Source organism: Pterocles gutturalis, unplaced genomic scaffold (genome assembly GCF_000699245.1).
Source record: "Pterocles gutturalis isolate BGI_N339 unplaced genomic scaffold, ASM69924v1 scaffold5716, whole genome shotgun sequence".
In the NCBI taxonomy this organism is placed as follows: Eukaryota; Metazoa; Chordata; class Aves; order Pterocliformes; family Pteroclidae; genus Pterocles; species Pterocles gutturalis.
In genome coordinates this window covers 65,098-77,102 of record NW_010105289.1, presented here as the reverse complement: position 1 = coordinate 77,102, position 12,005 = coordinate 65,098, and the positions used below count along the sequence as shown (strand labels likewise).

General features: G+C 43.3%; 1 protein-coding gene across 1 annotated transcript in view; it reads right to left on the bottom strand.

Annotated features, from left to right (window-relative positions):
* LOC104471837 (protoheme IX farnesyltransferase, mitochondrial-like) overlaps nucleotides 1-12,005 on the bottom strand; it is a 41,015-nt gene that overhangs the window by 10,519 nt on the left and 18,491 nt on the right. The window contains exon 4 of the mRNA XM_010087326.1: nucleotides 2,453-2,685. Coding sequence (XP_010085628.1) covers nucleotides 2,453-2,685 — 233 coding nt within the window. The remainder of the gene's footprint in view (nucleotides 1-2,452; nucleotides 2,686-12,005) is intronic.

Genomic DNA, 12,005 nt, shown 5'->3' with positions numbered 1-12,005 from the left:
CAGCAACATGTACAACTATGTGGCTGCTGTGAGAAGATTACAAGGAGAGAAAATCCAAAGGAAAATGTAAACTCACAAAAACACCAGTTAAGTGCTGAAAACCTTCCTTCTCATTAGTTTTCTAACTCCCTGCCTTCACATTCCTCTTTGTTATTGAGTGGAATGATTTTTTTTATTTTTTTTATTTTAAATGAGGTGTAAATGCATTTTCACACCTCTACCTAAAACTAGGTTAAGTCTCCAAGCTAATTACACATTATTAATGAGTTCAACAACTGTAGGTAGGCTGGTTAGAGAAGGATGCAGGTCTGCACGTCCTGTGGGTACGCACGCGGACGCATGCTTGCACTCCGTACGGGTCTGATGCTGCAGGATGCTGAGCTCTCTTCTTGTCTGCAATAGTGGAATGTTTAACCCTGAAAATCATAGTCTGCAATGCAATCCTTTTCTTCTATTTCTCTTTTTTCTTTTTAAAGGTCTTTGTGGGGTTTTTTTGGTTTGTGGGGTTTTTTTCTTTGTTTGTTGTTTGTTTTTAAATACTGAAATGCGTAAAAATATTACATTCAGGTTACCACTTTCAGGTCTCTCCCCAGGTCTGCTTCATTACAGTAGCAACTCTAACATTTCTTTCTCTATTCAACAAGCTGCCTGGCCTCGCTGACACAGACTGGGAGGTGACTGTAGAAAGTTTGAGCTGCCCAGAACAAACAATACTTTGGGTTACTCACCAGCGCAGATCATCCTGTTCTGGCAAAGTCTGCTCGGGTGGTTTTAAGTGATCATCTCCCACTGCTGGCATCATTGCCAGAGATGATCCCCTCCCCAGCAGAGCTGGCAGAGGCACATGTAACCACATCTCAGCTCCAAATTAGAGAGGAAAAGCTCACTTGGGACAAAGACCGTGGGCTCTGCTGCCTGCCCTGCTGCCAGACAGCGACAGCTTCGCTCTTCACGAAATAAGTCTCAAAGAGCAAGTTCTAACGTGACAAATTCGAGATAATGCAAATCGCCACCAGTTGCCTTTAACGTGCTGGGCTTGAATTGCAACACTTCAGCTGCCGTTTTAAAGCCAGGGGTGAAAATTGGAACTGTGGCAGCCGTTACAGCAAGGGCTTTGGTGAGACGGAGCTCTTCACTCCGGCTCCTCCAGGCTGGACTTTGCAGGTGAAGCACGTGCATGTGTCACCTTCTAGCATCGACTCTGAAAAGAGATGCCAAAACCAGCGCAGAAATCTCTAAACAACGTAAGATCCAAGGTCTAAGCAACTGCAGCCAGAACAATACAGTCCTAAAAAAATCCACGTTGTGTTCTTAATTCATTCTCTTTAGCAATACAGAGCTTGTAACGACGTCTGTTATGCACTCCTTGACAGGAGACACTGTACACATACATATCATTTAGAGGTCTAAATATAAAAAAAAAGCTTTCAGAGAAGTAAATGTTTGTATAGAAGTAGCACACAAGATTAAAAAACCCCACAAACCCCTTCATCCTAGCTCTAAATTAGATCTGTATCAGCACACGCATACACAAAGCCAATTCAGCCTGACTTTTATAGGAACCGCGCAGCATAAATGAAGAATGGCGTGCTACGGATTTTGCACAGATTCTGATAATTTCTGGTTAAAAGCCTTGTTGTTGAAAGTATTATTCAAGCCTTAAATATGCCACACTGTGGGATGAGTGTGCGCTAAAAAAATTCTTAACAGACCTGTTAATTGAACTTCATGAGTTTCTTTAGAATTTAACTATGTGGAGCCACTTTGATTCTTACGTTTCTAGCTGGCAGGAGAAACAAGCCCTAATTGTGTCAGAGTTTAGCTGCTGAAGAGATCAGTGTTTTATGAGAGATGTAAAAATGGTTCACAGTTACTAAAATAGAAATCTTCGTTTGCTTTTCAAGGAGTGGGGGAAGGAACATTTAAAACTTAGAGTTTAGAAGTGGGCAATTAAGAAATACACCAATAAATTAATCTTCCTAGGATATTTGCTGGCTTGTGGAAAGACAGTAATAAACACATCTGGGAATTTTCCAGCGGAAAGCTCCTGACTTGTAAGTCAGATTTTACTGGATATGGTTTTAATCCTGAAATTACATAACATTTTCTTCCACGTGAACCCTAAAGACATTCTTTTCCTTCTAGATTTTTTTTTTTAAGATGGCCTAAACACATATTCAATAGGACACGGTCTTTTATCAGCTCATGTTTGCCCCTGAAACACCCCCGTAAGGAGAATGATACCACCACGTCCACTCATTCAATCCTTACCGCACAGCGCTGTAACAGGCTTTGGCACTGCAGCAGCAGAATGTATCTGCTTGCAAAGCAGTATCTGGTCAACCAGCATAAAGAACGAGCTTTGCTGCTTTCTGAGCAGGTCTTTTCTTTTTAGCTATCCCAAAGGCAATGCCGACAACCGCTCGCCCAGACGCACGGGTTTCGTACTCACCAGCATCGAGACTGCCCGTCGCCGCAGTCCAGCCCATGACGGGGGGGATGGCACCGACGACAGCTCCCACCCACGTGTTGGCGATGCTCATTCTCTTCATGGGCGTGTAACAACACGTGTACAAGAAGATGTTGAAGGCTCCCAGGGCCCCGGTGAGAGGGTTGACTCCCAGCGTCAGCAGGGCGATGCCTGGGACTCCGCAGGACGCAGCGAAGCAGACGGCGAGCAGAGGGCTGCGGAGAGAGCAGGGGGCAGGCGCTGAACAAGAGACTCTGTCTTAGAGAATTACTGCTGCCCCTCTCCTTCTGCCTCCTCCCAAAAAGTAAGGTTGGATTTTTGTTAATTTTTTTTTTTTTTTACTCCTCCAGCCCAAATTTTCCCATTTGAACCCCCACCCTAAGGCAAGCCCTTCTAAAAAGTTAATCTTGCCACAGATTTGCAACGATAGGTGATTTTTATTCTTGTGATCACAGAGTTCTCCAAATAAATTCAACGTATGCATAAATAGCCCTTACAGAGAAATGGTGTTTCCAGCAGATCCTTCTCTTGCATTTTAATCTTAGTAAATTTCAACCTCTGGAAAAAGCACTTGGTGTTTAGAGTGAATGAGAATCGCTGTAGCTTGTCAGAGTTTTAAATGATCGGAATTATCCAAGAGATCCTTTGACTAAAATGCAACAGGGTTAGACACAAAATTAGGAAGCACTTATGAGACAAAGAACACATTCAATTATTCTGAAACTACGTCAACAGTATTTTTTGGCTTTACTGAAAATAGGCTGAATTTTCTACATTCCCTTTTAGCTTGGGCACTCTACTAAGCACACCACAGCAATTCTGGCAACAGGACCAAAATTAAAACTTATTATCTAAGTGTGACTAGAATTAACTGAAGATATTTTAGGTTTGGGAGAAAGTAGCAAAAAACCAAAATCGCAAATTATTTCTGTTGATTTCTACTGCACTTCAGCAAAGAGCTCGGGGAAGGCTGGAAATTCCTGTTAAAATCTGTAAGAAAGTGGCTGAAGTTACGTAAACTTCTGCTAATCAGTTCCACAATAAACCCCAATAAACATCCAAATACAATGAACAAGAATTTTTTGTTTGGCTACCTGCATTGGGTCTGTGTGGTGCAGGTTTGGTAGCAGGGGGGATGTGATGGACTGACCCCAGGTCCCATTCCCTGTCCCCCTGCGCTGCTGGTGGGGAGGAGGTAGAGAAATCGGGAGTGAAGTTGAGCCTGGGAAGAAGGGAGAGGTGGAGGGAAGGCATTTTTAAGACTGGGATTATTTCTTATTATCCTGCTCTGATTTGATTGGTAACAAATTAAACTGATTTCTTCCCCAAGTTGAGTCTGTTTTGCCTGTGACCATAACTGGTGAGTGATCCCTCCCTGTCCTTGTCTTGACCCATTAGGTTTTACCTTTAGTCCTCCCGATTCTCCTCCCCATCCCACCGGGTAAGGAGTGAGCAAGTGGCTGTGTGGTGCTTCTGCTGGCTGGGCCTAAACCACGACACTATTGAAACACCACTTCTCAGGCAGCACCATGATGCTACCCTAAGGAAGCTCGATTTGTGCTCCCTTGCACCACATCAACATGTTTGCTGCTGGTGGAGATCTCTTCGTGCGTGCGTGTTCGAGGGTGGTTGGTATGATGGAAAGAGAGAACTCAACACCACTAAGAAATAACGTGGTGTGGGAGACCTCTGGAAGGGAGGAAAATGCCATTAACTCAGTTGCATTTAATAACCCATGTGGCTAAATACACACTTCTAGACATCCATATAAGAGCAGCAAATATGTGTGCTTGCAGCAAATGTCTCTGCATGAAGTTTAGCTTTACACCGTTCTGTCTAATTGAAAACTATGCAGCCTTTGTATTCTACGATCACTCTGCCCTCTGGCCAAATCCTTAACCCTAAAATAAGTGTTGTAAGCACTGCTCCAGCTCACATAAGAAAAATTTGCTGTTGGGGATGAATTTTATGGGAGTTTATCAGCAAAAAATCCTACCATTCAAATTTTGATTTTTAAGACCTGTGCTGGAACAATAAGGTATGGAGAGCCTAAATAACTGGAAGAAGTAAAATGAGCAAATCTCACACTAAAGATCTGCCTTCAATTTAAATTAAATTGCCTAAGTCATTTTATCCAGCTTTTCAAAACCGTCAACAGATTTTAGGTTACGGAGTGTGCACAGAGCACATTTACGCTCCGGCATTACCAGCCTTGGTGTTACTAATATATCAGGAATAGAGGCAGGGCACATCATTGCCATCCATTGACAATGAGATATATATAAAATTTGAGACTGTCTCCAGGAGCCATACTGCAAAAGGAGCCATACGGTGCTGTGCCCTCTGGTTTTGCAGTTAGCGGTGCTCTTTTGCAGAAAGGCAGCAAAACACAATCTGTACCGAAAACTCTCTCAACGCCGACTACAAATGCCGTCCTTCCTCGATGTTGCCCCTCTGTTGTGAAAGCCTGACTGGGTTTGGTTAAACAAATCTATCTTGACTGATTCCTCAATAAAATACAGTCAGATGGTAAACACCAGGTTTACACAATACACGCCCTCGGGGTGACAAAAGACCAGCGTGACCCTATGAGGCTGGGCTACCCATATTTGCCTCCGTGGGGCTCGCAGACATAAATGAGGACACAGTTTGACCTAATGCAACAAGCACTATTCTCACTAATCAAGAGTGAAGACTCAACTCCACATCTCCAATTCAAATGAACGCTACACACAGCCATGAGCTGGTCATGGAGCGGCAGATGCCAGCCCTTCATGCCTCTTACGGGAAGGGAAGGCGAAGGCTGGGAGTGCAAAGCCCTCCTCCATGGCTGAACCCAGCATCGCATCTCTCCCATGTCGCGTCCCTGCCGCAGGGAGAGCCCTGACACCAGCTGTGTGCTGCCTTCACACCCAGCTGATGGATCAGAAAGTACTTCTAAAAAATAAGGATTTATCAGAAGGGAAGGGTGAAGCTACCTGACTAAGACGTTCAAAAAAAGTTGTTCTGTTCCTGATGGATGAAACACATTTTTATTTCCCAGTTTCTTTTTGCCTCTTTAAAAGGAACTTCCTGGAGGCAGTTTGATTAGTGTCTGTAATAGTCCAAACCACCTCTGGGGAGGGCATCGGGTCAATGATGGCTGTTCTTCATAAGCAGTTGCAACTATATGAGACATCCTGAAAGTATTGCATGTTTTATCTCTCTCCAGTGTTTCCTTAACAATCAAGGAACTGTAAAATTCTTCTAGAAGAATAATTGCCCGACTTACAAGTGCCTGCCCCTAAAATTCCAACTGCGATCAGAAACTCAAACTGATCTGATGATTCAGCTTTGTTATTTCTGCCCCTTAAAATACTATTTGACATGACAAAGACACTGCAACCAGAAAGTAGGACTTTGCTTTCTTGGTGAGACATAAGGCAGATGAGAATTCAACTCCTTCTCACATACATACGTCATGTTTATAAGGTCTAGGAGAAGTATAAGCAACTCCTTATTGGGAAAGAGAGAATATTTGAGGAAAAGGTTGAGCGATTTCAGTCCCTGGAACAGTTTTTTTCTGCTTCACTGACTCCCAGGATTTTAAGAAGAAAAGACTGACCCTAAGTTTAAATCACAGCAGTTTAAGGAGTATTCTGATTTCTACTAGTTTATGGTCTTCTAGGGACCATTCTGCATCTCAGCAGGTCTTTCAAAACTCAGGCATGTGGTGTCAGGATCATTAATCTGATGCAGGCTCCTTTGCCAGGCTGCCTGTATCTCGCCAAGGGCGCACAGGAGATCAGGACCCCATTCTGGAGCAGGAGAAAGGCTGTGATTGCTGAGCTGTCACTGGATTTGCCCCATCACCTGAAGTCCACACAGTTGCTCCCACTAGAGCCTCATCACCATCCAGCGTGCATCACAGGAGCGTCAGTCTTGGTTATCCCAACGCTGGGGAATTCTCATGTGGTGGTCAAAAGTGGCTGCGGGGTCTCTGCTGGCTTCCTTCATCCTTAAACCAGCCCATGCGGTAAGTGCAGGCTGATGACAGACGCTGGTACATAAGCCTCATTTCACTTGGGCGTTCACTTATGCTAAGGGAATCGCTCCCATGGGAAAAAAAAAGGCAATCTTCCATTGGAAAACTGGCCAAGGAGCTAGCTCAGAAAGCAAACATATTGAGTAAGAAACTAGGTTTTATGATGGATTCTTGGGAGGAGTTGGTTTCAGTTATTTGGCTGATTAAAATCAGACTTTGGAAAAATACTACAAGTGCCAAATGAGTTCTCTTCAAACTTCAACTCTAAAATACCCAGTATGTCACCACATAGGACACCTCCTCAAGGAAAACCAAGAACTGGTAGTTCTGCCTCGTTCCTCTTCTCTCATTTATTGAGAATGCCTATGTCAAAGTCTGCCCAGTAATACTGCTAAAAGACATCCACATTCAACTAAAAGCTTTTCAGAGAACTTCAGCCTGAACAGTGATTAATCAAACCTTTCCTGGTCCAAAGAAAACCTGCTGATGCTTTTCTCCTGTAGAGTTCACCCAAGACGGACCCTTCCCAGTCACACGCCACTGGGAGCACCCAAGAGGAGCAGGAGGAGGAAAAGACACCCAAGGCTTCTCCTTATTCAACTCAAAGCTTTTGCTGACACAGAGGTGTCAGGAGAGATGCTGTGGGTCAGGCTGGGGAGGATTGCTCAAGGACAGCCCAGAGCTGCTGGGGGAACCGGGAGCAGGCAGGAGGAATCCCATATGGGTGATTTTCAGGCATCCCCTGCACACACGACCACAAGGCATCCACGTGGACCCTCACTCATCATATTGTTCACAGGAACTCTGGACAGCACAGCAGCCTACTTTAATTCATGTGCAATAGCATCATCTCCGAATGGAGTTGCCACTTACAGATGGGCTGGTTATATGTACAGAATGATCTTACACACATGTGCATGAAATGAATTTATTTAATAGGCTCCAGAGTCATGGATAATAGTACTTATTGACTCACAGCCTTACTTGGAAAAATTGAGAGGGGAAACCAAACTAAAGCATTTGCCCATCTATAAAATTAATGTACTATTTTACCTATTTCACAGCAGCATTAGCAAGCTTAATGTCTATAAAGATCAACAGCATCATTGCTACACATGCCTTCATATGCTGTTGTTGGTTCTTTGGCAAAACATTTTGTGAAGAAGACTGTCAAAGTTCAGTTTGAACTACAATTTTAAAAAACAGTATTAAAAAGGGGAAAAAATTTAAGGAAGATTTTGTTTGGAAAAACAAACCAATCAAGAAGCTAGACAAAATTCCCTCTTAAGACCGATCAGCATTTAGAAATATGGAAAATTCTTGTATCAGCATCCAATGCTTCGACCTGTCTCTGTGAATATATTGACACTCGCGTACAGACACAAAGCCCGTGTGAATCCTGAATAGGCGCATTCATGCCATCAGCAGTTGTATGCAATTCATGTTCAGATGTTATGTAAATACATAAGAAACTTAATTTGTGACCTTGTGTTAATGGGAAATTGGGCACGCAAACTGTATTTACATAAAAGCATAAGCCTGAATGTAAGCGTCCACTTAAGACTGCCTGCATATTTTTCAGGTGAAGCGTAAGTGCTTATATTCGAAAATTAGATTCGAAGCCTAATACAAAAGGTAATAAAAAACAAAATCTGTCTTCTCCCTGTCTGTCAGAAACCTTTTATAGAAACATCACCCACTTCTAAAAGGGCAAACTAAAAAAAAAAAAGCCCAAAACAACAATGTCCTTTGGTTTTGCTGCAGCATGCACAGAATTCCTTAATGGACTGAAACACTTCCATCCCTGGTTGATTATTTTCTATCAGATCTTATTACAGTTATTGACAACTGTCCCTCCAGCCACAAGGGATGAGTTCTGCCAAATGCAGGGCGACGATCTAAAATGAGCAGGGCAGGGATGGTGAAGAACAAAGCGTGGAGGGCAGTGGCTGTGCCGAGGGGCAGGAGGTGTGCAGAGGCAGGCACAGCACCACTGCCCTGCGCCCAGCACCTCCAGCCAGGCTGCGCATCCCTAAAACATCTCCTCTGCACCCAGGCACAGGCTGGGGGAGAAGGAAGGTGGGAAGAGAAGGAACTTATTTTGAGTCATTTCCACATCCAACCGGAGCCAAGATATGCATCCTTGCTTTCCTCTGCCTGCAATTTTAATAACGGCAAATACTCTGCACGGAGTATTTGCAATTTTAATTTAAATTGAATTTAAATTGCAATTTTACTTCTTTTTTGGGGAGACAAAAACTGGGTTAGGTTCTATCTGGTGAGTTTTCTGTTTTGTTCAAGACACAGGTTCAGTAGGACCAACACACTTCCTCCCCTCGCTCGCTTGCTGCGGCTGCCCGCAGAAACGGTCCTACATTATCCCTGACTTCAGCATCTTCCCTGGCGGCAGGTAAACGGGTGCTGAGACAATACAGGTGAGACTGACAGCTCAGATTAATCTTGATATTGCTACTCTGTGTGCAAATTCCATCTGCATATAGTGTCAAAACAATTTGTTGTAACAAGAGGAACAGCCTGAACCAGCCTCATGCACAGTCGGGCTGAAAATAGCGGGAGCTTGGAAAGAAGGTATTTGGCAGCCAAAGAATACAAGTGTGATTCTCATCTCTGCAATTTCATTTCACCATCATGGGCTGAGATATGAGTCCAGTGCATGAACACTGTTCCAAAGCCATAATTAAAATCAGATTTTGGGAGTAAGCATCATAAGTTGCTTATTATTTCTGGAATCTGTAGGTACTAAAAATGTCCCCAGACTACTCGCCAGTACAAGGCTGCTGGAGGAAGCCCCCTCCTCTTCCTAATTTTTTCCAGGTCAGCAGCAAGTTATTAAGGCTTCTGAAGTGACTTACAAACTCAGTCAAAACCATCAGCCTGAAGTTTTTCCAGCAGCAACGAGAGGTCACACAAAGTGAAGTACAAGTCCCATCCCTGTGGAGGTTTCTATGGCCAGGGAAGCCCGTGGGCATCTCAAGAGGGGAGGATGTCCATGCGGATCCCCAGCACAAACACACCTCACCCTGGGCGGAAAACCACCAATCTCCCCAGCTGCTGATTTACAGTTTTGCTCATCTCCTGGCATCTTCTCAATTCCTGCGGCCAGGCAATGCCAAGAGTTGCCAAAAACCAGTCCCAGGGTAGGAGCTGAGCCCATGATCACCATGATTGTCACACTGAGCTATGACTTGGACACCTCCCACCACCGGAGGAGTGTCTACCGAGGGAGTTTTTTTCTAACTTGTAATTATTTTTTTAAAGATCAGCACCCAAGAACTGTTGAACCCTCCTCAGCAGCTTTCAGAGATCCACCAAGAAGGTGAGGGCAGGCCATCAGCCCCAGGAGTGACACCAAGCGATGCCGTCCCACTGGGAAGGGACACAAGGAGCCGAGGACGTTGCGCGCGGCAGCAACACACGACTACGCAGAAGCCTTCCTGCTCCTCTGCCTGAGCTGATGGGGAAGAAAGGCCACCTCCTTTTCAGCACACATCTGGACTGCATTTGCAGAACTTCCAGCTCCGCTTCCCCAGGTGGACAGATGCCCGAAACCAGCAGTGGGGTTGTCCGCTGGCGCAAGTGCTGTAGAGTCAGCTGACTGCGAAAAATGAGCCAGAAGGCTGGAAAAGGCACATTTTGCCCCAAATAGCAACAGTAGCTTCCCTGAAATTATTTTTGATGGGAGGTTAAAAAAACCACTCATACTGCTTCTAAACTCAAAGTAAGGCAAGGAGCATTCAAACCCAAGCCGTAATCACGGCAGACAACTGAACGATGGCAATCTACCAACAGTGAAATTCAATTTTAACTTTCCATACAAATCCTTTCAGGCTGCGTATTTATATATTTAGTAATAGAAACCATACTCATGACCACTGTCAGCTGTAAAAGTTCTATAGTAATAACAACAACACTAATGGAAACTGAAACTGAAACAACATCGCCTGGATCAGTAGCTTCATCGCCGATGACTCTTCTAAAATTATTCTATTTTCTTTGCAAAAGACATTAGACTAAACTCCAGAAAAGTCCTACAGACAGACTGGGGATGTACCTGATAGAAAAAAAATCCACACTTAGATTTGAGATGTTAAATCGTGATGATACATTATGTTCCCTAATTAGCATAGTTTTGAGGCAGTTTATCTTTTTTTAAGGACTCAAAGCACGACAGACAAAATATTTTTATATTCAACTACAACTTTCAATTACAGATTGGATTAGTCTCAAGGAGAGATATTTCTTTCCAATTAAAAGGAAAAAAATAGCTTTAAGATTAGCAGCATGGACATATTGCTAGACCCCTTTATTTATTTCATGTAGATCTGACTCAGCATCAGGCAGGAGCTTTAGCAAACACGAGCAACCCATGCTCTCCCTTTGGATATCATCTTCCGCATGTACAATGTGACTGAACATTATGAAAAGCCCAAGAACCTGCTGATTGAGACTTAATCTTGCCAAGTACCAGAATTATATTCAACTGAACAATATCTATCAATGAGCTAAAATGGGACTATTTTAAGGGAAAAAAATGTAGAGAAAGATCTTCATAGATATTCATTTATTATCTCTCAGTCAGGCAAGAAAGTTCATGACACATGACAAGGGATGAAGGATGATGCATTTTAGAACTAAAACATGAAACTAAATTACACTTTTAATTGGGAATTCAATTTTCCCCCATCAACTCCAAGTATCAGAATACATGCTTGGCCATCATTTACCGCTGAAGACTGACAAGACGTCCTTCAGAAGAAGCAAATGGGGAGCTTTGTCAAGTGTTTTTTTTCCCTAATGAATTATTTAACTTTGTCTTCACAGGTTAAGAAGTAGTATCTACATTCTGTCTGTGCCTTGTATCTCAACCCCAAAAATGTGTTGCTGTGGCAGTTCAGGCTCTATATGCACCACAAGTATTGAATTTTATATTCAATCCCCTTTAATCAGGTATAACCATAATTAAGACTGCCAGAACACCCTTGTTGCAATTCAGCCTGCTTCTGTTTTTGTAACTGGCTTTTTGTGATTTGGTAAATAGAAAACCTGCGGTAATAACTACGACTGAGATGTTGATAATCTCAGATTGAGCAGTACTTTTCACCAAATGTAAAAAAGAAAAAAAAAAAAGAGTGGAAAATAGTGGAAAAAGTACTAAACCCAACGTGTAACCCCAGATGTGAGCTGAGGAAGAACTCTGTATCGGGAGTGAGTAAGAAAAAGAGGAGGTATGAAAAAGAGGAGGTGCTCCCAAAAAGCCTAATGAGCTGGGTTAATGGGTAGCACTTAAGCACACTTAAATCAGTTCAACACCACAGCATTGTGTCTCCAGACAAGAGTATACAAACCTGAACCTTCAATAAACCTCTTTAAAATGCAAATCTCCCTGAAAGGAATCACCCCTAATACCTGTCCTTTGTGCTCAGGGCTCAGCCAGGCCCATCAGCACCAACCCGGCTGGGTTTTGAGTGACATCCAGACCATCAGTAGGAT